Genomic DNA, 22,436 nt, shown 5'->3' with positions numbered 1-22,436 from the left:
TGGTGCAGCAACTGGAGAGTAGCATTAAATCAATCCAAAACACAACTGATCCTATTCAAAAACCATAAATGCTCCGGATTGGAGCTAGAACTACGAAACTACATAGTGCTCAACACAGAAAGACTCGATTCCAGACTGTCAGTGTCCTACTTGAGTGTAGAATTTACAACGCAGTAGAGATGTAGACACTCAGCTGGAACGCTGACCTTGGAAACACCTTGGCTAAGGTAACAAACAGAGCCAAACTCCTAACAGCACTAAGTGGAAAATTCGGAAACACCAGTCAAGTTACTCTCCTATACACGTATAAAAAATTTTAATACTAATTATCGAATACAGAGCGAAAATCTACACTCTACTAAACAAAAAACAGATAAATCCAGTCTTGGCCACTGAGAAGAAAATCCTGAGGAAAATCATGTGTAAAATATATGACGTATCAGTCAGCGATAACCCATCAAATAGCAAATGTAGACTCTATGATAGGATACTCAATCTAAATAAGAGATACGTTCTCTCCACAATAAACGGCTCGAACAACAGAGCAAAAACCTTGCCACCGACGAGGACACGTACTCACCAGAATTCCAAAAACAAAAGTTCCATTCCCGCCAGCTAGGCTTCTAAAAATAGCAGGCAACGAACTTCCTGGTGAATCTATCCCAATGAAATATCGTAGGCCAATAGTCTAGCCAAAAACGATGATCAAAGAGCTGTTCCTAACACTCCCTAGAACTATCTAAATAGTAACTGCATGGAACGATATAGATATTAAATGGTAAATGTAACTGTCCTTCTCCAACAAACAAGTAAGCATGTAAACTAATCCAACTATTATAAACAAACAGCAAAAATAAATATATCACCTGAGCAAGACTGCGAGCAAAAAACCAACCAAAAACCCAGCTGCTACCACATCTTTCAGCCTCCTGGACATACTCTTATTTTCGCTATCTAGACCTCCCCCCAAAACAAAAAAGGGAGAGGAGGCAGCATAGCTTAAAGAGGCGAAAGCCTATAACGCGATTTCATAACGTTAACCGGCGCAAATGCTTTACGTGTATTAAAATTTTATTTGACTGGGTTATATATTGACAATATCAAGGAATAAATATCAGGTTATGCAGCAAAAATGGGTAGTTGACTAAATTGCAGATATCCTCTTTTTAGGATTTTTTTTATAGATCTGTAATTATAAAATTGGTACAGCAATAAAGTTTTTATTTCTATTCCCACGTCAACGGAAGGCCGAAAACTAAAAAAAGTTAGAGCCCGAAAACCTTCATATACATAGACTTACCTTTTCTCTCCTGATGATGTTGTGTAGCTACTGGTATATAACCCCACAATTCTGTTTTTCATATCACCATTAAACTCAATCTCAACATTATCAAATCCAGGTATAAATTTAGAATTATCTTTTCTTTTGATGTTCAGTAAATCGTAAGTCTTTTCTAGGGTGAACGTTCCCGGTTGGGAGGCAACCTTCACATTTGCGATATTTAGACCCTTTGAGTGTAAGCTAACGCTTTCTGTTTCTTTTAAAATCTCCAAAGAGATATTTACTTTTCCTGAAAAAAAAAGACTTAAAGTAATAATGTGTAACAAAAATGTTAAACCTTGGTTTATTAAAAAATTCTAAAATAAAATATTGGGATGTAGTGTTCGAAAGATGTACACTTCCCGTCATATAAAACTGGTACACTTTTTTTTCCCAATGTAAACCTGGGTTCAGACTGGATACAGTGGTTCGTGAATTAATTCGCTGTTGCCATCACCGATAACGGAATTGCAGTAAATCTAATTAAAAAAAATAAAGTTATTATTAGATAGGTATTATTTTTATCATTAACAACATAAAACCGTATTTAATAAATTTAATAACCAGAGATAGGGTTCAGCTAATATCCAAAATATTTGAAGGATCTTTAAACCTAGATTATTGGCACAGGGAACATTGGAATGCATCTATTGTACCTAATTTTTTACTTCAATTACCTACCGAACACGAACTGTATTTTGTATCAGTAAGTTTAGTCACAGGCCAACTACCAAGATGAATTTATTATTTATTATATGAACGATAACATCAACAAAAACTAACATTATACTTTATCCTACGTAGATTATAAAGTGACAGTTACAATCCAATACCTCACTGTAATGTTTTATTATAATAATTTTAAGTTATGTCTAGATTGATTTTATCTATCACTATATTTGAATTGCAATATTTTCATAAATTATAATAAAACACAAATCAAGGTATGAGTACTTAATTGAGATAATGAAAAATTACAAAATTAATATGAGAATTTTTTAGGATGCATGTTTAAACAAATTTAATGTGACTGACTGATCGAGAATGCTCGATGTTTTAGTTTTTAGAATACTCAAAACTGGCGGTCTGTCACACAGCCCTGCTTTTAGCTGATTTCATATAATATTTTCGTTGAACTGGCAACAGTGCCCTAGAAATTAGAATGACACATGTGACAAGATCAACTTACACAACTTGAAAAACATGATTTTCGGTAATAAGAGTTGTACCAGTTTTTTATGACGCGAACGGTACCTATCCTATTATTTTATTTAGACAAATAAATTCACATGTACTAAGGGTAATTAACGAGATCCATAAAGAAGAATACGATATAATACAATACAGTACTAGGTGGTCTGATAAATAACCTCCTTTGAAATGAAAAAATGTTTTTCCAAAAAATTTTTTTATTTTATTCCATAGTCTCCTTCTAGCTCAATATAACGATTTCAGCGATTTACCAAGTTCTTTATGCCGCCCATATAGAAAAAATTCTGAAAAATCTGTAAAATAGGCGTTTATTTCGTAGATGATCTCTTTGTCGAAATAGTTTTTTTATTTACGAGCCTTCTCTTCAGTTTGAGGAACACAATAATCGGAGGAGGCCAAATCAAGAGAATAAGCCGGATGAGAAAGCAATTCGAAGCTTAACTCATGAATTTTGTGAGCTGGAGCAATAACTTGTCTTGGAGAAACAACGCATTTTTCTTCTGCCCCTGGGGCCATTCACTAAGTTCCTGCAGCCATTTGTTCAATAATGCACAATACTACTGTCTATTGATATTTTACCTATTTCAAGGTAGTCAATAAAATGATGCCGGTATATTAGGTGTCACGCTCTTCCGGTAGGGATCTATGGAGAAATATGACCGAGCCACAAGCCCTTATCTCGCCGTACTGCTCCATCATAGGCCGATCAAACACCAGCATATTCTAGTCTAAGTGACAGATTCATTTAGAATTTTAAACTACTACGTTAGATCTTTTATTTTGTGGTACACCGGACCAGGATCCAAACCCACTTCAACTAAAACATTTCGTTTTAGCGAACTAAGAGTCGACCGCCTGCCCGGCTTGTCTATTTGACTGACAACAGTATGCTTTTGCAATCCAAAAATACAGTGGCCGTAACCTTTCTGACGCATCGAGCCACTCTTGGCTGCTTCGGAACACTTTTTCGGCTTCACCCTCTGCCCTGCTTTTATTCTGTTCTCTGGTGTGTAGTAGTAGATCCAGGTTTCAATCGACGCCGTCGTAATCGACGCCGAAGTTCGACGGATTGCGCTTCATAAACTCCCAACACCGCTGAGAGGTCACACGATATTATTTTTGGCCAATGGTCACCAAACGCGGCACCCAACGTCAGGATCATTTTTCCATATTCAAAACTTCGTTCAAAATATGACTAGTGCGGTCTCTACTAATTTTTGTGGCCTTTGCCAATTCTCGCATCTTCACTTTACGATCAACTAAAATCATTTCATGAACTTTCTTCACATTTTCCATCATCCAATGTAGATATACAGCCACTACGAAATTCACGAAACCAAAATTTGACAGTGTAATCGGTAGAATATAGCCCATAATATTTATCCAATTTCCTTTGCCGTTTTATTTCTCAAATATTAATTTTAATGATAGATCAAAAAACCGTTTTCCCGATATGCGTCATTTTTCCAAACACGGCAACTATATGCAGCTGGCAAAAATATACTAATAGTCGCATCGCGCTAAAAATTAACATGTATACCTAAAAAAGTTTGTCTTTCTAGGACGAATGTACAAATTTACAGTTTGGTCTATAGCTGTATAAAATTTCAAAGCCTTAGAATAATTTTTGCAATAATTATAAATAAATTAAATTTTTCTCTAAAAGATGGTTATGCTAATAAACTTTCAAAACTTAATTTTTTTAATGATAAAATAAAAACGCCAAAAAGTAAATTTTTTCACACTACTTAACCCATTAGCGCCTACAGTCACCATATGGACCCAGTTGTAATGGTACGGTTTAACACAGTAAAAATATAATAAAATAAGCAAGCAATATTAGGTTTACCGCATAAATACTTCATTTAGACGTCTGAATCCGCGTTGATGAATACCCATCAGTGTTTTACTAGATTTCTCAAGGAAAGGAAGTTGGAATATCGTGTTATAGTAAAAAGTGTTTGATAATGTAATGTAAGAATATTTTCAGTACCTTTATTTGGGAATACTAGGATCAAATCAATTTTACATATTTTTAAAGATCTTAAAATATAACGTAGTGTACATATTTTTGTATAAAGATTACAAGCGACTGTTAAAAATTCATTTAAATATTGCTGTACCCATATGGACCCACTAGGCGATTATGAAGTCAAAACTTATATTTTTATAATTTTAGTAAACTGACCCTAAAAAAGCTTTATATTTGGTATATAAAGAAGATGATGTAAAAAAATTTTTTTAAACTGCCTGAATCAAATTTCCTTACGGATTTAGGAGATGAAGAAGAACGGGGTTACCCGGATAACTTAAACGCTTGTCAACACTATGTGAAAATAAGTTAAAAGTTGTTTTCACATAGCTTTAAACAAAATAATTGCTTGTAAAAAAAATTTCTTTTCTCGGCGCTAATGGGTTAATTTGTTTATAAATAAAAATTATCAATAAATCTCACACAGGAAATGGTTAGAATGTTTGGATACGTATTATACATAAAAAACCTTTCAGTACCCTGGCTTTTTGAATGTCACGAACAGCCTTTTTTTGCCTTATTACCCTGATCTATTACAAACATACCGTCTATATAGAGGTAAAACTCACTAAGTGACATTTTAGCTCAAAACCATGTTTATATCAGTAAGTAACATTTAACATCTAAACTTTCGCGTGGTATAACTCACTAGGTGCTACGTCTAATAATAAGGCAGTTATAGAATGGTAAAAAACATTCAGTGCACTTTGTCTACATTTCGTTGGGAGGTAAAAATCAGGTTCCACTTAATGATTTTTACCTCTATGGCAATACTTTTAACACGGGATTTTGTAGTTTGACAGCTGCGTACTTAATGAGAGTTTGAGGTTAGGTTTTAGACTCTGTGGTTGTGTGGAGTTGTTATTAAAATTATTAAAAGTATAACATAGTGTAAATACATGCTGTCTCTTTGTAAGTTTATGACTACGTTTATTTTAATTTTAATAAATCCCTAAATAATAGTCAAAATGAGAAAAACTTATGCAGACAAACTTTTTGATTCATCAAAACCTTCTACAAGTTCTGAGGTATGTAATATCAAGTGAAATAGTTTAAAATTACTTTAAAACAATAAAATTTTTATTTCAGAGATTTCATATATATATATATATATATAAAGAATATAGAGTACTACAACTGATCGTTCAAGGGAAAATAGACAGCAGAAGGGGTCCAGGAAGGAGAAGACACTCGTGGCTCCAAAACTTGCGGCAATGGTTCGGATTATCATCTGCTGAACTATTCAGATCTGCCGTAAACAAAGTCAGAATAGCCATGTTGATTGCCAACGTTCGGAACGGACAAGGCACATGAAGAAGAAGATATAAAGAATAATTACCCGAAAATGCAAATAAAAGGGAGGGAAGGAGGCAGACAGTGCTTGGAAACGTTCGGTTACCAAATACGCGCTGTTGCCTCACATTCCATTTTTTCAAGCCTTCGCTTTCGAGTTTGTGTAATAAAGACAGTTGTGGCTTGTTTTAATTTTCTAAACATCATGGTTAATTTAGAATTTTAGAAAGACTACCTAAATTTAATTTAAAGTTCAACTTGTCTCGCACCTCCCATGACATCCTCACGACCCTCAGTGGAGGCGTGCCCCTCAGTTTGGAAACACCTGATCTACAGCCTTATTTGAAATTATGTGTTTGTGTGAAAGTACATATACTAAAACCGCAATGGAAACCTATTTTCTTGTGGCATTTATACTAACTACTATATTTTATGGGAAGAAACCACAATTTTAACTAACAAAACTTTATATTTGACGTTTAAATAAATAATAAACAGTTGAACAAATAATCCAACAACGGAAATTAGTTTGTCATTTAAATTACTGCAATTTAATGATCGTTATCGTACCTAGCATCCATAACAAAAATTCATTCTTTACCGTTTTGCATAAAAAATGTATATTACAGCAATAAATAGTAAAAAATTCAACAGATAGCATTTTAAGTATTATTTGAGTGTCAATATTCAAAAGTAAATATGAAAATGTAAATATATTCAATACATGACACATTTGCAAAAATATATCTACTAACCTAAGATTAAATTAATGAGTCTGTCCGTCTGTCTCTATATTATAGTAGGTCTTTCAAACACATAAAAACTTAAGTGTTCATACTTATTTTGTCATGATTTTTCACAGAATATTGGAAAAATAAAATAGACCAAAAAAGATTACAAAATAAACATATGGATCGAGATAGTGTCCAATAACCCCAGAAATAATTGAAGTTGTGGAAGCTTATATTTTCATTGTTGAGCAAATGATCGATAATTTGAACATTTGTATTTAATTCTTCTTCTAGTGCCTATCCGTTATAGAAAAATAGGAAATGAAGCTGAAATAATATTGACTATCAAAAGAAGAAAACTTGAGTACTTAGACCATGTTATGAGAGGGCGAAGATACTCATTATTGCAGCTTATTATGCAAGGCAAAATTCGAGGAAAGCGAAATGTGGGAAGACGAAGATTATCGTGGCCTAAGAACTTAAGGGAATGGTTTGAATGCAGTACTTCAACTATTTAGAGCGGAAGTCAACAGGAAGAAAAAGTCGCAAAATTGGAAAGGTGTATACTAAATGAAGAAGAGCAAACCGAACTAGAAATCCAGAAGTAAGTAAGGAAGCAAACCATCCAAACAGGGAGGTAATAAAACAGCTATAAAAACCACTGGTGTTACCGGATGATTACACCCATCGAGCAATATCCATTCCTCGGGCCAGGTGCCCTCTGGCTGCATTATGTTATTTTCCGGGCGTAATCATCTTAATAACACCCTTGGTGCATAAATAACTATTAAACCATTGTTTTTTAATTGGCACAGAGCGGGCCAGTGCCGGATTAAGGGGGGCTATGGGACTATTAGCACCCGGCGGTAAATTTTGAGAGGCGGTACGTCCTACCATCACGTTTTAATTCTTCTTTTTCTTCTTCCTACTTTATAAATAGGCTTAATGCCTGTTCTACTTCGGTTTTTAACCTCAATTGACGTTGTCAATATGGACTTACATACATGTTCGTCTTTGTTCAGATACAGAAGAGATCCTTACACCGCAAAATAAGATTAGAACCCAAGTGCTGTATAAAACAATTGATTATTTGGCAAATAATCTGAAATCTAAAGGGAAAGCCTATGAAGAGCATGCAATCACTTTCTCATTTTTATTTTCTCTACCTCTTTCAGAGGATAACGTGATTTCAGACAAAGCGTCGGTATTAGTGAATATTTATTCGAATGACTTGGATACATCTCTAGCAAGTGAGTGTAATCAATTAAAACATTTTATAATGTCACTACTAGGCCAAGTTGAGTATAAAAATTAAACAACTCACAGTGCTACTTTTGTGATGGAACTTTTGCATAAAAATAATATAATTGCAACCTTCGCAAACGTAGAAATAGCACTAAGAATGTTCTTATCGTTGATGGTTACTAACGCAACTGGTGAAAGATCATTTTTTACTTTAAAACGGGTCAAAAATTATTTGAGAAATACGATGACGGAAGAAACATTAAATTCGTTAGCTGTTTTAAATATTAATAATGATCTGCTTACAAAATTAGATTTGAATAAAATCATCGACCGGTTTGCAAGTAGGAAGTCCTAGAAAATTTGTTTGTAAATAATTATGTTAATTTACTTTATAAGTTGTGTTTGTGTCTTTGTGGCTTTTTTGTATATTTGTAATAAATAACCTAATAATATTAAAATGGTTTTAATGAATTGTTAACCTAAGACGCATCTATACCTACTGAAGAGTGGCGGTATAGTATAACTTAGCCCCCGGCGGTCCATGAACTAAATCCGGCACTGGGGCGGGCGCTCATTTATACAATGAGAATTTAAACCAGTAAAAATGTGTGCCCTATAGCTTGTGTCCTTCTCTTATATACTGTCATAAGCGCTTTATTAACGATTAAAAAGCAATGTTTTAAAATGAAATAGGCCCAAAATACTTATCGGGAAATGATAAAATAAGGTTTGAACTTGAATTTAGGACTTTGGTGAATTAACAAATAATGTTTTTTACTTGTGTTTTTGAGCCTTGAATATCGTAATTTTGCGTTTTTCTCAGTTTTAAATTATTTATACCTCGAAAACGATTAAATTAACAGAAAAACTACAAGAGATTTATTTTGTTCAGAATGATCCAAAAAATCAAAAAAAAAAATTGTCTGGGACGAAAAAATTAATTTGTATAGAACAATTTGAACAACTGATAATGTGATTATGTAAAAAGATCTCATGGGAATATTTTTTCGAACGAACCCGAGCTTTCCGCCTTGTCTAGTAAATCAAGAAATAACCAAAAATAAAATTTGTTTTTTACAAAAACTCTCAAAAAATGTATACAGCTGACAAACCGACTTGTTTTAAGCTATATGTAACAAAAAACACTTAAAAGAACAAAACACTATGAATTTTTGTCCAAAAATTATAAACGAATGGATTAGTTTAGAAAATATAGCTATATTTTGTTTCTAGTATAACTTAACCGTGTAAAAATCCTAAAATGTAAACGTATAAGAAAGAAAAAACTTATTTATGTTCTAAAAGAGTTTACACATATAAAAAAGTGCACAGAAACTTACCTCGAAATAGTCCGGTCTTTAGATCTGGATAAAGATGGAGATCATATAGCAAAGGCTTCACAGTGTCCGGTAATCTGAACTTTACTAAATTATTGTCTTTATTATCCAAATTGTTTTTTTCCATTTTTAATCTTCGTATTGTTAGCCTCAAACTTTTATTTTCTATTGCAAGAATTGTAGTCGAGAGACCAAGGGCCACCACCGCTATAACGAGACATACTACTAATTTGTGAGATAGTAAAAAAATAAATATCATGTCAGCTCCTCACACAGTACTGTCAAACAGATAGCAATAGTATACAGACTTATGTATTATAGAGCTTATGATAAAGTTCTATTATCTTGCAAGTACATACACCAGGCGTCATTAAAAATAATAAAAAGGCCAGGTAAGAAGTTAAACGACTTTTTAAAGTATTTACAACAATTTAGTATATACGAGGAGAATAAAATAAGTTACATTAAGTATAAAATTAAATACGTAGTGTAGTTCTTTAGTGCCGTATTTTTTTCTAATACGTATAGCGACACAAAATTGTATGTCGGTGATTATTTCTCAGAGTAAATCAACACCTTGCATAATTCTTTCTGACATTCTGTCTTGATTCAAAACTGTCAATACGAACAATATTTTCATTAAAAATATCAAACGTGGTAGAGGTTCGTATTTAATTTAACATACATATTTAGTGTGTTCAGTATAACGTGGAAATATTTTTGTGTATACAACGTTCACAAATATAGTGACTACCTTCATTATCCTAACGGCATGGCATCTTAAAAATGATGGTTAAGTAATAAAAATATTCCCCTCTTACAAATCTTCTATTGTTGAAAATGTGTAAGTTATCAGGACCGCCTTACCCTCGCTGTGAATGTATTATTGCTTTTGTGAAAAGCAATAATTTATGGCTAGAAACAGCTGCAGGAAGAAAAAAATTTGATATTTTTTATATGATTACTTTTATAGCAGGGAGCGATATATCTCCCTGACGAATCAGTGGTTTCGTCAACACACGCCTAGAAGTAATTGTCACTAATATTAGTTCTTATATTTCCTATTACTAAGGTGTACAACGAGTTAACATGATTTCTCTTTAGAGTCCTTACACTTGGAATATTCAATTTATAATATTTTTTTAAAAAAGAAATTAAGTTTTCATTGGATAATTGAAGAGCTCGGGTGAAGATAATGGTAAGTCACATTTCTACAAATGTTCAGAAATTAAACTTAAAAGTTTACCGATTGATTGTTCTGTTGCAATGACATTTGTCGTAGCAGTATTTTCACATGTATATTTGTTAATCTTCTAACTAGCTTATTTTAACTTCACCGCTGAAAACGAATTTTAAATTTACGAGTAAAACGATACTTTGAATAAAAAACACTGTAGATACCATTTTTTACGTTTATTGAATTGCACACAGGATATAAAAATGAAACAAATATACTAAACAATGTTATTAGAAATAAACACAAGAAACAATAATAGCAATAAGAAAAACATTACAGGGACTTTGCAAATAATGACCTGTAAAACTCGTGATGAACGTTGAGAACCCAATCCAAACACGAAAGTACATGTTCAAGTTTACTATAAGGTTCATAGGTTTATAAGGTTTATAGGTTCAATACCAAGCCGTGTAGCATATTTTTTCTGAAGATCTCGAATAAAATGTTCTTGTAGGATTCCAGTTCTTCCTCTTTTTTGAATTGAGTATGAATTAAACTCACCATTGTATGTATCAGCGATTTCGATTTGTTCAAAGTTCTCAGCAGAGAAGCGCATTCGCACAGCACTTCTAATATTACATGGATTAGCCGGTGTAGACTTGGGTTGTACAAAATAGTTTCTCATTTCAGACCATTTTAAAAAATCTTCTTGATTCATCTTGTAAACTATGAATGGATTTTTCTTTTGGCATGTTCTTAGTATGTTTTCCCACTCAGCTGGAGAATATACATATTGACAATGAGCTCGTACGTATTTTTCTACAACAGCAAAATCTCTGTCTGATGGTAACATTGGGTGTCCGACCTGTGGAAAAATATGTATTATTTCCTTAAAATTTCCCAGAGCTAGTAAACGAAGCCACACTCCGACCAAAGACCAGTTTTTATTTTGGCCGACCTAGTTATCAGAGATAGCTATTAACGTACGTCCTTTAATATTGTGCATCTGGAAGTGTTTAAGCAGACAGCTTCCGATCTCATCTGCACCTCTAGCAGTGGTTGACTCGTCCCACAAATAAAAGTATCCCTGTGAGGGGTACAACGAGTATACCCAGATTGTAAGAAAAAAGTTTCTTTTTATAAAATGTAGGAACAATAGACAATTTGGGGGTTGGAAGTGCTTGTTGAAGGTCAAATGTTATTGTATATGTTTTGTTGCTCTCTTGTGCTTTTTTTTGTTGCATTTTTTATCGCGTCTTGTCTAGCTTTAGCCTTCCTGTGATGCAGTTCTGGCTTCAATTTTAACGCTTGAAATTGTTCGTCATTTCTTGGTATTGTAGCCTCTTTCATACTAACATAGATTGAATCACATATGTGGCACGTGTCTGATTTAGGTGATTTAAATTTAATATCAAAATCGTCAGTAAATACTATTCGAAACTTATCAGCACATTCTTGATTTTGCGATAGACATTCAATTTTGTAAACCTTATAGCACTTCTCTATTGTATAGTCCATTGTCATAAAATACGTGTTACAGTTGTCATTTCGGGAATAGGGAATAGTGACTCTCATATTTTGGGAGTCTTTCAATAAATTCTTTAAGAAATAAGATGTTCTCATTAGAAATTTTTTTTTGTGATTTGCATAATGTCCTCTTCTATCCATTTTCGGCGTTAGTAAACCTTGTTTGATGTTTTTAGCAATATTCTCGACTCTACCCCTATTATGTTGTAGTCCATGAATATTTAGAAATGCTTTCTTACAAATTTGATACCTCGTGTTGCCTGTAGTTGTTATTAAATAATCGACAGAGTGACTTCTTCGGGAAGGCAACTCCTTTGGTTTGGTACTGCGGGCCTTTGTTTTAATCTGTATGCATCCAAATAAATACGCCTTTTGGCTATTAAAATTATTTATCTCCCAAAACTTCTGAAAAATGCTTTTCCTTTCGTCTGCTGATACTACCTCAAAACATTTTCTTTTGTACAAACAATCTTCTCCCATCGATTTTTGTGGTATAACGTTTCCCTTTCCTCTTTTACAAGTATATGATTGACCACTGTTCCGTTTGTTTTGTTGTCACTGATCAATGTTACATGTTCGTTTCCTTTTTCTTCCTCGATCAGGGTTTTCCTTGTCAGGTTCACCAGATACTGCATTAGTATTGTGGTTGGATAACGGTGTAGGCAATATCTTACGATGTTTCTGCAAAAGAAATTAAATTTGTACAAAGACAACATTTTTAAGCGTAAGAAAATTTCTGGCCAATGCATTATAAATGCATTCATTTTTTCGAATCCTGAAAAAACTAATAAGTAGTTTTGATAATTTAAACACATAATGAAAGATTACATTATTACCGGGGGTCAAAAGTCCCTTAGAATAAGCCAAAAGTTTCTTTTGAATGAGATATTTAAAATTAAAATTCACACTAAATTTTCTCTTCTTTTTCACTCCCTTAACTTATTAAAATACACATTGTAGAAGTTTTCAAGTTCCCTCGCTCATAATGTAATCTGTCATTCTGGGTTTAAATTTTTCAAAAATACTTATTAGTTTTGTCAATATTCGAAAAAAATAAATGCATTTAAAAAGCATTAGCTCGATCTTTACAATGTATCACTGCACATGTAAATTGATGAAAACAATGGTAACTACTTGTGAATTGGCTATATTCGTTAGTCTCGTCAGTATACGTAAAAAATGGTATCTACACAATTACCATTATTTTCAAGCTAAATCAAGTTGGAGACAAATATTCAAAAACTTACCTTTTTCTTGTCAATATCTTCGTTAAAACTGTAGTCTGGATCTTTATCGCTATCATCGCATTCTGAACTACAATTTGTGTCACATATTTCTTGCAAATTTCGCTTATTTTGTTCACACAAAGACGTAAACAACTTATTGTTCGCCGTCACGATGACAAATACCATTATATTCGTCACGACGACTGTCAGTTACCAGGATGTTAGGGTGCTACTGTAGCGTCACCTATTAAGATATCGATAAACCTTCACAAGGAATCTGTTTCTAGCTACATTTACCAGTATTTCCATATAAAAAGTCGATTTCACCAAAAATTTTAGATACCATTGACGTGGGCCACAGCCCACGGCCTCGCGGTCCGAGGGGCTTCGCGCCATGGAGATTTATGTATTACTTAAACCTAATAGGTCCCAACGCCTAAGTAACCAAAACAAAAAATGATAACAAGCCTACTAATATCCAGAACGCGCCCACAATCTCGCGCTTTCAAAATTTTCAGACACGAGCCGACTCCGACCGATAGCCGACGGACCAACATGCCTATCCACAGACACACACAAAAGTGGTAACAACAAGCCATGATCGCGCCGAAAAACTTGCTTGCGTCGCTATCGCTCGCGAGAAATCCTCGCTGCAATGCACGTCACCGCTGGGCCCTAAGAGAGATGCCGGGAGAAAATGGGAATCCGAATCAGCAAAACGAAAAAGAAAAGCTGAAAGAGCAATATCAAACCAGGCGTTAAGTACAGGAATGATGAAGTTTCTTAATCCGACTGCATCTGGTAGTACAAAACCATCTGAATCGATAGCGTCGACTTCTAAAAAACATTCAGTCACGATTGAGATTCCTATGAATTTTTGAAGTACTGATGGAGAACCACTAAATACTGATACCGAACGACAGTCTGAAATTGATACAAAATCAATATCTACGGAATCAGATTCCGACGATGAAATTCCTGTGTTTCCCGAGAGCAATATTCTAGATCACGAAAAAAAATTAAAATTTGTTATCCACCAATTAGCAGCGATGCGAGTAACGAAATTATACAAATATTTGATAATTTTAATCCAGGTATGTGGTCGATGCGCATATTAGACGTTCAGCGTCATGATATAGTTCAGAACGGCCCCTCACAACAATTAAATATTGGTGATGAAGATTATCTCAAAGACGACGACCATAGGCACTAATTTTTATTTCTCTAGAAAATTGAGTAATGGTGAAATTCAACATCGTCGCTGGTTAGTTCATTCTAATTCTCAAAATGAAAGTATTCTGTTTTCCATGCAGACTTTTTGACAATTCACAAACTCAGATGGTACAGGGAGATTACTGTGACTGGAAACATTTAAGCAGTATTTTACAGACATAAGAATAGCAAAGAACATATATGGTATTTATGTTGCAATGGATAACATTAGAAAGAGGCATAAAATAGGAAAAAACAATAGACAAAAAAAATCGGTTGCCTGTAAAGTCGGTTTTACGGGCGAAGATTTTACGTGACAACGTCTTTTTCTCGGTAGAATATTTATTGATATGAATATTATTAAATTGCACAATAGGAACAAGGAATTGAATGAAAATAAGAATTGCACAAATTTTAACTATAGAAATATATTTTGTTTACTAAAACATTGTACATGTAAACTTAAACTTAACTAATTTCTATTTGAGTGATTTTGTTGAGGATAGGACGATGATAGGAGAAATAGCATCGCACCAGCGGACCGATCATGTTTGAGTGGGAGAGAGACACAAGGCATTCGCCGGTCCGGCGGGCCTCCCTCTCGTTCGGTGACTCATCGTAACAGACGTGAGCGGGCGTTACACTTTTTCATGAGTGACTCCGAGCCACAACCTAATTTAAGACGTTGTCACGTCAAAAAAGCGAAAGGCTAATTTGCGAATCTCAAAAACATTGGTACAATTTGTTTGACTAATTATTCGATGTTATTAACTTCTTAGCCTCTCATAATCTCGCATTCAGAGGTCACAGAGAAGCTATAAAGACAGACGGTGACTTTAAGAATAGTAGGTACTTTATTATTTATTTAAATTGATATCAAAATTTGATCCTACTTTACGAAAACATATAAGACGTATTACTAACAAACAACTTAAGCACCATTATTTAAGTCACGATATACAAAATGAATTGACCACACTGATGTCAAAACCGGTAACTGCTGAAGTGATTCGGAAATTAAAAGAGGCAAAATATTATTCTTTTTTCCTTGACTGCACTGGAGACTGTATTAAAGTAGAACAAATGTATATGATCTTAAAATTTTGTAATACATCAACGGGTCCAATAGAAGAACACTTTATTGGATTTCTTGCTGTAAGTAAGACAACAGGAGAGTATTTAGGTAATGCCATACTAGGCGAACTATTAAAGAATGGCTTAGATATTCAAAAGTGCCGTGGTCAAGGTTGATACGACAATGGCGCAAATATGGTAGGCATAAATATTAGAGTCACACCTTGCGGTTGTCACAGCTGGAATACAAATAATGATCTCAAATTTCACTAAATTTATAACAGACGTGAAACACTTGCTTCAATACATTACAGATAATAACTTAAAAGAAATATACCCAAACATTTACATCGTCATTAGAATATTATTAACAATAACATTTAGTACAGCCTCCGCTGAAAGGAGCTTCTCAAAATTAAAACTCATTAAGAATTATTTAAGGAGTACGATGTCACAGGAAAGACTTTTTGCGATCGCAATTTTGTCTATCGAGGCTGATATAGCATCCAAGCTAGATTACGACCACGTTTTTAAACAATTCAGCAGTGTAAAAAGTAGAAAATTTCGATTCCTGTAATATTTAAATTAAATTTTTAGGTCATTTGTAAGTTTGACTAGATTTTGCATGGATAAAAGATTATTAATGAAATGACACATGTCATGACTTTTTTAAAAAATCTATCTTTATGCACGAGCAGAGGGCCTCGCAAAATGTATCTTGCCCATATAAAATTATGATCTTGTGCCGTCACTGTTTTCATACATAAAATTATCTTGGTATTGTTTTAGTCTACGCTAATAGGAAAAAAAAATGGAAAAATTAAAAACTAGATAGATAAATAGATTTATTCATGTAAATTTTTACATTACCTATAACATTCGTCAGACATAAAAAATTATCCTTTCTACAAGATATTATCCACAGTTTCCTGGTCACACAATATTTAGAAAATTTATGATATCTTAAGATATTAGCTTTATTGTCACTATTGCAACAAACAACTGCACAGCGCATTTTGAAAAAGGTACAAAAACCCGATACACTAGAGCAAATAAAAACTAGATCAAATAAAAAACTGAAGAGTAAATAAGTCTCTATTTAAATATACTACAAAAAAAATTAAATCAAAACACTAAATCAAGTGAGATAAGTACAACAGTTTTGGAAAAAATCCACTGTATAATATAATGACTAACAGCAAATAACCACCACAGATACTTTTCAACGTACTATAATGATTTAATTGAAGGAAAACGCCGTAAATTGCTGGAATGTTAAAAAAAGTCGTTAAACTGTCATAACAAATAATGGGTTCGGGGGATCTTTGCTACGTCACACGCCTGGTTCAGCTGTCAAATGTCATGCGCAATATCATACCTTGTGTATATTGTACCATGAAGTTTTAGAAAAATAAACAATAGTAGCTCCTAAGATTTACAACATGTATTAAAAATAAGTCAGTGGAATGCTTGATCTATTATGTCAAATAAATGCATTTTAATGCAATATTTAAACAATAAAACAATCGATATTCTGCTAATTAGTGAATCGCTGTTAAAAAAAAAAGACCCTCAATATTCTTTTAATGGTTATAATCTTATTAGAAAAGATAGAGACGATAGCTATGGAGGCGTAGCTATTCTCATTCGCAGTACAATTAGCTTCAGGGAACTAAAACTAAATTATATTCAATACCGAAATAGAAGTCTGTGGCATCAAAACTAAATTTGAAACAATTTAACTAAGGTTCCTATCTATATACAGACCTCTTAAATGTAAAAGCACAGTAAATGGTTGGATAAACATATTCTCACAGGTCAGAGGCCCATTAATTATAGATGGAGATTTCAATGATCATCATGTAATTTGGGGATCTAGTTATAATGATGCAACTGAAACACAACTTATTAAAACTATAGATGATCTCAATTTTATAGTGAAGCACCTACTATTTAAACCCAACCTGATCAAAATAAATCAGCTGTCGATGTTATATTTCTTACAACAGATTTAGCGAATAAAATAAATTGGTCTATATATTTAGTGATTTTATGATCTGTATAAACAGTGAACGGCTAAATTATGGAATATTATCATTATTTCGAGAACCGTCGAGTTTTGAGGGAAATTCCGAAACAGGTCGATGGAGTAGGGATGACGTCACCGGTGTGGGTGTAGTGACATAACCCGTAATTTTTTAATAGAAATTGGTATAAAGCGACACCTTATTTGAAGGAGAATTTAATTCTCTATTTAACAACATTACATTTTTAACTAAAATATTTTTTTATGGATACAAAAACAATTTTTTTAATTTAAATTCAACTAATGATTTATTTCATAATGTACTTTAAAGTAACCAAATTATGCATAACAATTATTTTAAATTAAATGTTCGAAATACCATCCATCGGTTTCTTGACAATATGCGAATCTACGGACACATTCATCAAGTACATTGCAGATGACTTCTGGAGTAATTAGACTCATTTCATGCCTAATTTTATCTTTCAAGTCCTGTAAGTTTTGGGGTCTATTGACATAAACTTTTGATTTTATGTAACTCCACAGGAAAAAGTCTAGAGGTGTTAGATCTGGCGACCTTGCTGACCTTCTGGGAAAGCAATTATTTAAAAATTGACGTACTTCACGTGCGTAATGCGAAGGGGCTCCATCTTGTTGAAACCAGATATTTTCACTAGGTAAATTTGGATTATTGGCATTTGAATACATGTTAGCAAGGACAGGTATAAGTTGATTTCTCAAAAAAGTTAAATAACGTTCTCCTGTTAGATTTTCTTCAAAGAAAAAAGGGCCCATGATTCTGTCATTAATGATCCCTGCCCATACATTTACTTTCTGAGGATATTGCGTGTGTGACTATCCAATGTGAGTTTTCTTGACTCCAATATCTGCAATTTTGACGATTCACGGTACCATGTACAAAAAAATGTGGCTTCATCGGAAAAAAGGATTTGATTGATGAAATGTGGATTGAGGATACATAAATGCTGCATAATTTCAGAAAATTGAAGCCGGCGATCGGGATCGTCGTCGTTTAATTCCTGATGTAGTTGAATTTTGTACGGATGGTATTTTTCTTTTTTTTTTTTTTAATACGTAATACCGATCGTTGGGAAACTCCAGCATATTCACCCATTTGTGTTGAACTACTGTGAGGATTGTCATGTATATTTAATAAAATATCAAGTTTCACATTGTCTTCAATTTTAGGACGCCCAGCGTTTGGAATATGTTTAACGTGCCCAGTTTCTCCAAATTTTCGGACTATTTTACTTACTATTGATTGGCTGATAGGTCTGTCTAGATATTTTGCGTTGAATAAATTGCATACCTCGTTCTGTGTTCTCTTTTTATCTCCGCATCCGCTAAGAATTAATATTTCTATGCGTTGTGTTTCATTTAGGTGAGCCATAATTTAGTACCTATTCAAAAGTAAAAATTACAATTGACAACTGATGACAATTCACAAAATCAAAACATTTACCTCAATAAATATTACAGTAACTATGCCACTATCACTTGCTTGAATTAACATTTGACAAAAAGTTTCAGTCTTCATGAGATAACTTTTTGTGTCCATTATTATTTTTACTTATTTTTGCTTTTTTAAGTATTTACTTCAGAAAGATGGCATTCTACAATTAATTTAAAATAATTGTTATGCATAATTTGGTTACTTTAAAGTACATTATGAATTAAATCATTAGTTGTAATTTAGTTGAATTTAATTAAAAAAAAATTGTTTTGTACCCTTAAAAAATAGTTTAGTTAAAAATGTAATGTTAAATAGAGAAGTAAATTCTCCTTCAAATCAGGTGTCGCATTATACCAATTTCTATTTAAAAATATTAACGGTTATGTCACTACACCCACACCGGTGACGTCATCCCTACTCCATGTACGTTATAAGATGGGTATTTTATAACAAAAATCGACCTGTTTCGGGATTTTCCTCAAAACTCGACGGTTCTCGAAATAATGATAATATTCCATAATTTAGCCGTTCACTGAACATTAAAAACATTTATTTATCTGAAAAAATTAACCCGAAATATTAGATAATTATGCCGAAGGCTAATTTTTCCTTGCACGAAATCAAAGCGGAGCAATTTTTCAATAACTGTCACCAAATGGAAAATACGTCAGATAAATATAATTTTTTGATTGATTGTATAAATTATGCAGTTCAACTGTCAATTCCACAATATAAAGCTTTTAAAGGCGAAATTCGAAATTCTCTGCCTTGGTGAATACAAACGGTGACGACATTATCAAAGAGAGTAAAGAAGCACTTTTAAATTATAAACAAAACCCTACCTTTGAAAATTACTTGAAATGTCAAGATTTCATGGCAAAAATTAAAAGCAATATCTAACGAAAGTTGGAAAAATTTTGACTCTAACTTAAACAAGAATACTTCTTCAGAATTATGGAATCAAGCAAAAGAATTTAAAACAAGTGAGAAAAAACCATTTCCAACATTGCAAAAACGTTAAAATTTTTTGGCTTATAAACAATTAGAATAATTTCTCGAATAGACTTTGTACACATTATTCTACTCTTTTAACCAAAAACGTTTTGATAGGTACGACTTACTGTAAATTATTAAAAAAACACATGCCAAAATATTGTGTTTAAGCATAAAAACCATATACCAGAGCATGACTTAAGGTGTTTCAAACTGGATTTGACACCACCGTTCCACCACTAACCAGAAACAATGTTTAATTAAAAAATTAAAATAATAAGTCATAAAATAAATTTTATTACAGAAATTACAAAAATTAAAATGGAAGTAGGTATACAAGTAGGTTTTAATTCTGCTTTTAAAACTTTATTACCGTGAATATAAAATGAATTTCATTTTACACATTAGATGCATTTTAAGAACGTGATAATTTATTTTAAAATTTACACCACAACCGATGCGGATTGATCAAGGAACTGAATTGAGAATTCTTTTGCATATCCGTCCTTGCAGTATTCTATGTCTCTTTCTGGTGTTCCTCGAATTGGTATTATGCTGGCTAAATATTTTTATTCTTAGCACTTTTTAGCTTACTGTTGTCAAGCAGAGATCTTCAATATCACCATTCCTGCACACTTTCTTCTCCAGCCCTCTTGCATGTATATTTATAGGCGATAGGCGATAAGCAACACCCCTGCTTAAGGTCCTTTGTCACATTGAATGGTTCCGAAACCTTCTGGCCCGTGGCCTTCTCTTTATTGCACTTTTTGCCTCTTATTATCCTTAAATATGCACAATCTGCCAGCCCGGAAAACATATTGTTCCTCTATTTCCCCATACTTCCTGATGTGCCTTGAATAGATTAAATTCTATTTTTTATTATATTGCTGTATAATCTCCCTATTGAACGTGATGATAATTCTTCTGTTCTCACAAATCTTTCCGTCACCTTTTTTATTGATCGATTTTATATATGATATAGTCCAGTCTGATAGGATGTTGCCGCCCTTATTCAAGCAGTCATTAAATAAATCTGTTAACAGTTCAAGTAAATGTCTGCTCCATATTTTACCAGCTCAATGGGAATATTTTCTGGCCTCGGAGATTTGCCATTTTTCATTTCTCTTGATATCACTGTAATCTCATCTAACATTATTTTCTCCACTTCTTCTTCTATTGATCTGACTGAGCCTATTTCTTCTTTAAATTCTTATTCTCTGTTCATAGGGATTTGTAGTGTTCTTCCCATTTGTTACAACTAATTAATTCCATGTTTCCATCTTTTCTTACCTATCTCAGATTCTTTAAGGACTTCCACACTGTGTACCTGAAACCATTACTTAAATACTATTGCCAGGCTTTAAAGTTTAAAAATCAAAGCAAGTAAGGATGTGCGAGAGGGAAATCTGAGCATCTTATTTATTGGTTTTAGTTGTATTTGTAGAAATGAAAATGGTATTGTTGGCATAGAGTATCAAACTCAAGCTCTCTGGCTTAGAATGCTAGTATCTTGTTACACTCAGCTATGTCCACCACACCAGACCTACACACCTGTATTCAGAGTGAATACCTACTTTAAATCTGCCTGATCTCTTAGCACATAAAAGCGATGTATAACTGTGAACCAAAAGTGGTACACAACAGCTACAAATAAAAAAATGGAATAAGGCTTGCATTGTGAGGTAAATGAATGGGATGCAAAACATTAAGTGTTAATAACCACTTGTCAAGCTCATAACCGAATAGATTTTCCAATAAATAAAACAAAAAACTAGGTAAATTAATATTACACAGTAATCAATACTTAAAAAGACATATTATATAAAATAAACTAAAAAATGAACTACATTTCATATTTTTCAGGTTACTGGTTTATTACATTAACCAAAATAGTATTTCTAGAAGGGAAAGGTATAAGTATGTTTTTGAAAACTCAGTAATCTGTACATATGTAATAAGCATTATAATAAAGAAATATTATATAAGTTGTATTTCATGTATATGAAGAATAAATTAAAATATATTTTATATATTTATTAGTTTATTATAAAAATGTTTTTGTTTTCAATGCCAGCTTTATATGCAATTTTAGTGTTTATCAAAAATAATTAATCAAATTGAAATATTTTTTTTAAATAGTATGTGTAATACAAAATAAACATCTGTTCATAACTTAAGTATGGTTTGAATAAAATTGACCCAATTTACTATAAGGTGATTGACTGCCCTACTTATGTTAAGAGTAAAAAATAATCATTAACCCGTTTGACAGAGACAGAGTACCTTTAATAAAATAATCCCAGAATACATTGTCAGATATTTCGAAAATATTTGTACTTATAAACACATTTACTTCACTTTATATTTACCTGATAATTATTATGCACAGCAATAAAAATTTCTATTATATCCTAGTAACAACCAATGAAAACTTTTTTAATGGTGTAGTAACATATAAAAGAATTTAATTTTTGTTGCCAAATGGATAAATATTGTTTTTAAATATTTATTTATGATAAATTTGATTTCAAGATATTATGATAACATAACTTCACA

The 22,436-nt window shown here is 32.8% G+C and overlaps 1 protein-coding gene across 5 annotated transcripts in view; it reads right to left on the bottom strand.

The window, feature by feature from the left end:
* Window positions 1-22,436, bottom strand: part of LOC140434460 (glutamyl aminopeptidase-like) — a 111,850-nt gene that overhangs the window by 89,121 nt on the left and 293 nt on the right. For 2 of the 5 annotated variants that reach the window (XM_072522747.1, XM_072522745.1), the window contains exons 2-3: window positions 9,175-9,378; window positions 1,301-1,571 (exon numbers count right to left, since the gene is read on the bottom strand). In XM_072522747.1, the coding sequence (XP_072378848.1) occupies window positions 1,301-1,571; window positions 9,175-9,298 (395 nt within the window). In that variant the 5' untranslated portion in view covers window positions 9,299-9,378. Of the gene's footprint in view, window positions 1-1,300; window positions 1,572-9,174; window positions 9,516-20,008; window positions 20,091-22,249; window positions 22,406-22,436 lie in introns of those variants that run through there. The other 3 variants (XM_072522746.1, XM_072522743.1, XM_072522744.1) reach the window with 3 other exon arrangements.

This window comes from Diabrotica undecimpunctata, chromosome 2 (genome assembly GCF_040954645.1).
Source record: "Diabrotica undecimpunctata isolate CICGRU chromosome 2, icDiaUnde3, whole genome shotgun sequence".
Taxonomy (NCBI): domain Eukaryota; kingdom Metazoa; phylum Arthropoda; class Insecta; order Coleoptera; family Chrysomelidae; genus Diabrotica; species Diabrotica undecimpunctata.
Note: the sequence above shows the minus strand (reverse complement) of the source record. Positions and strands in the feature narration are given on the sequence as shown.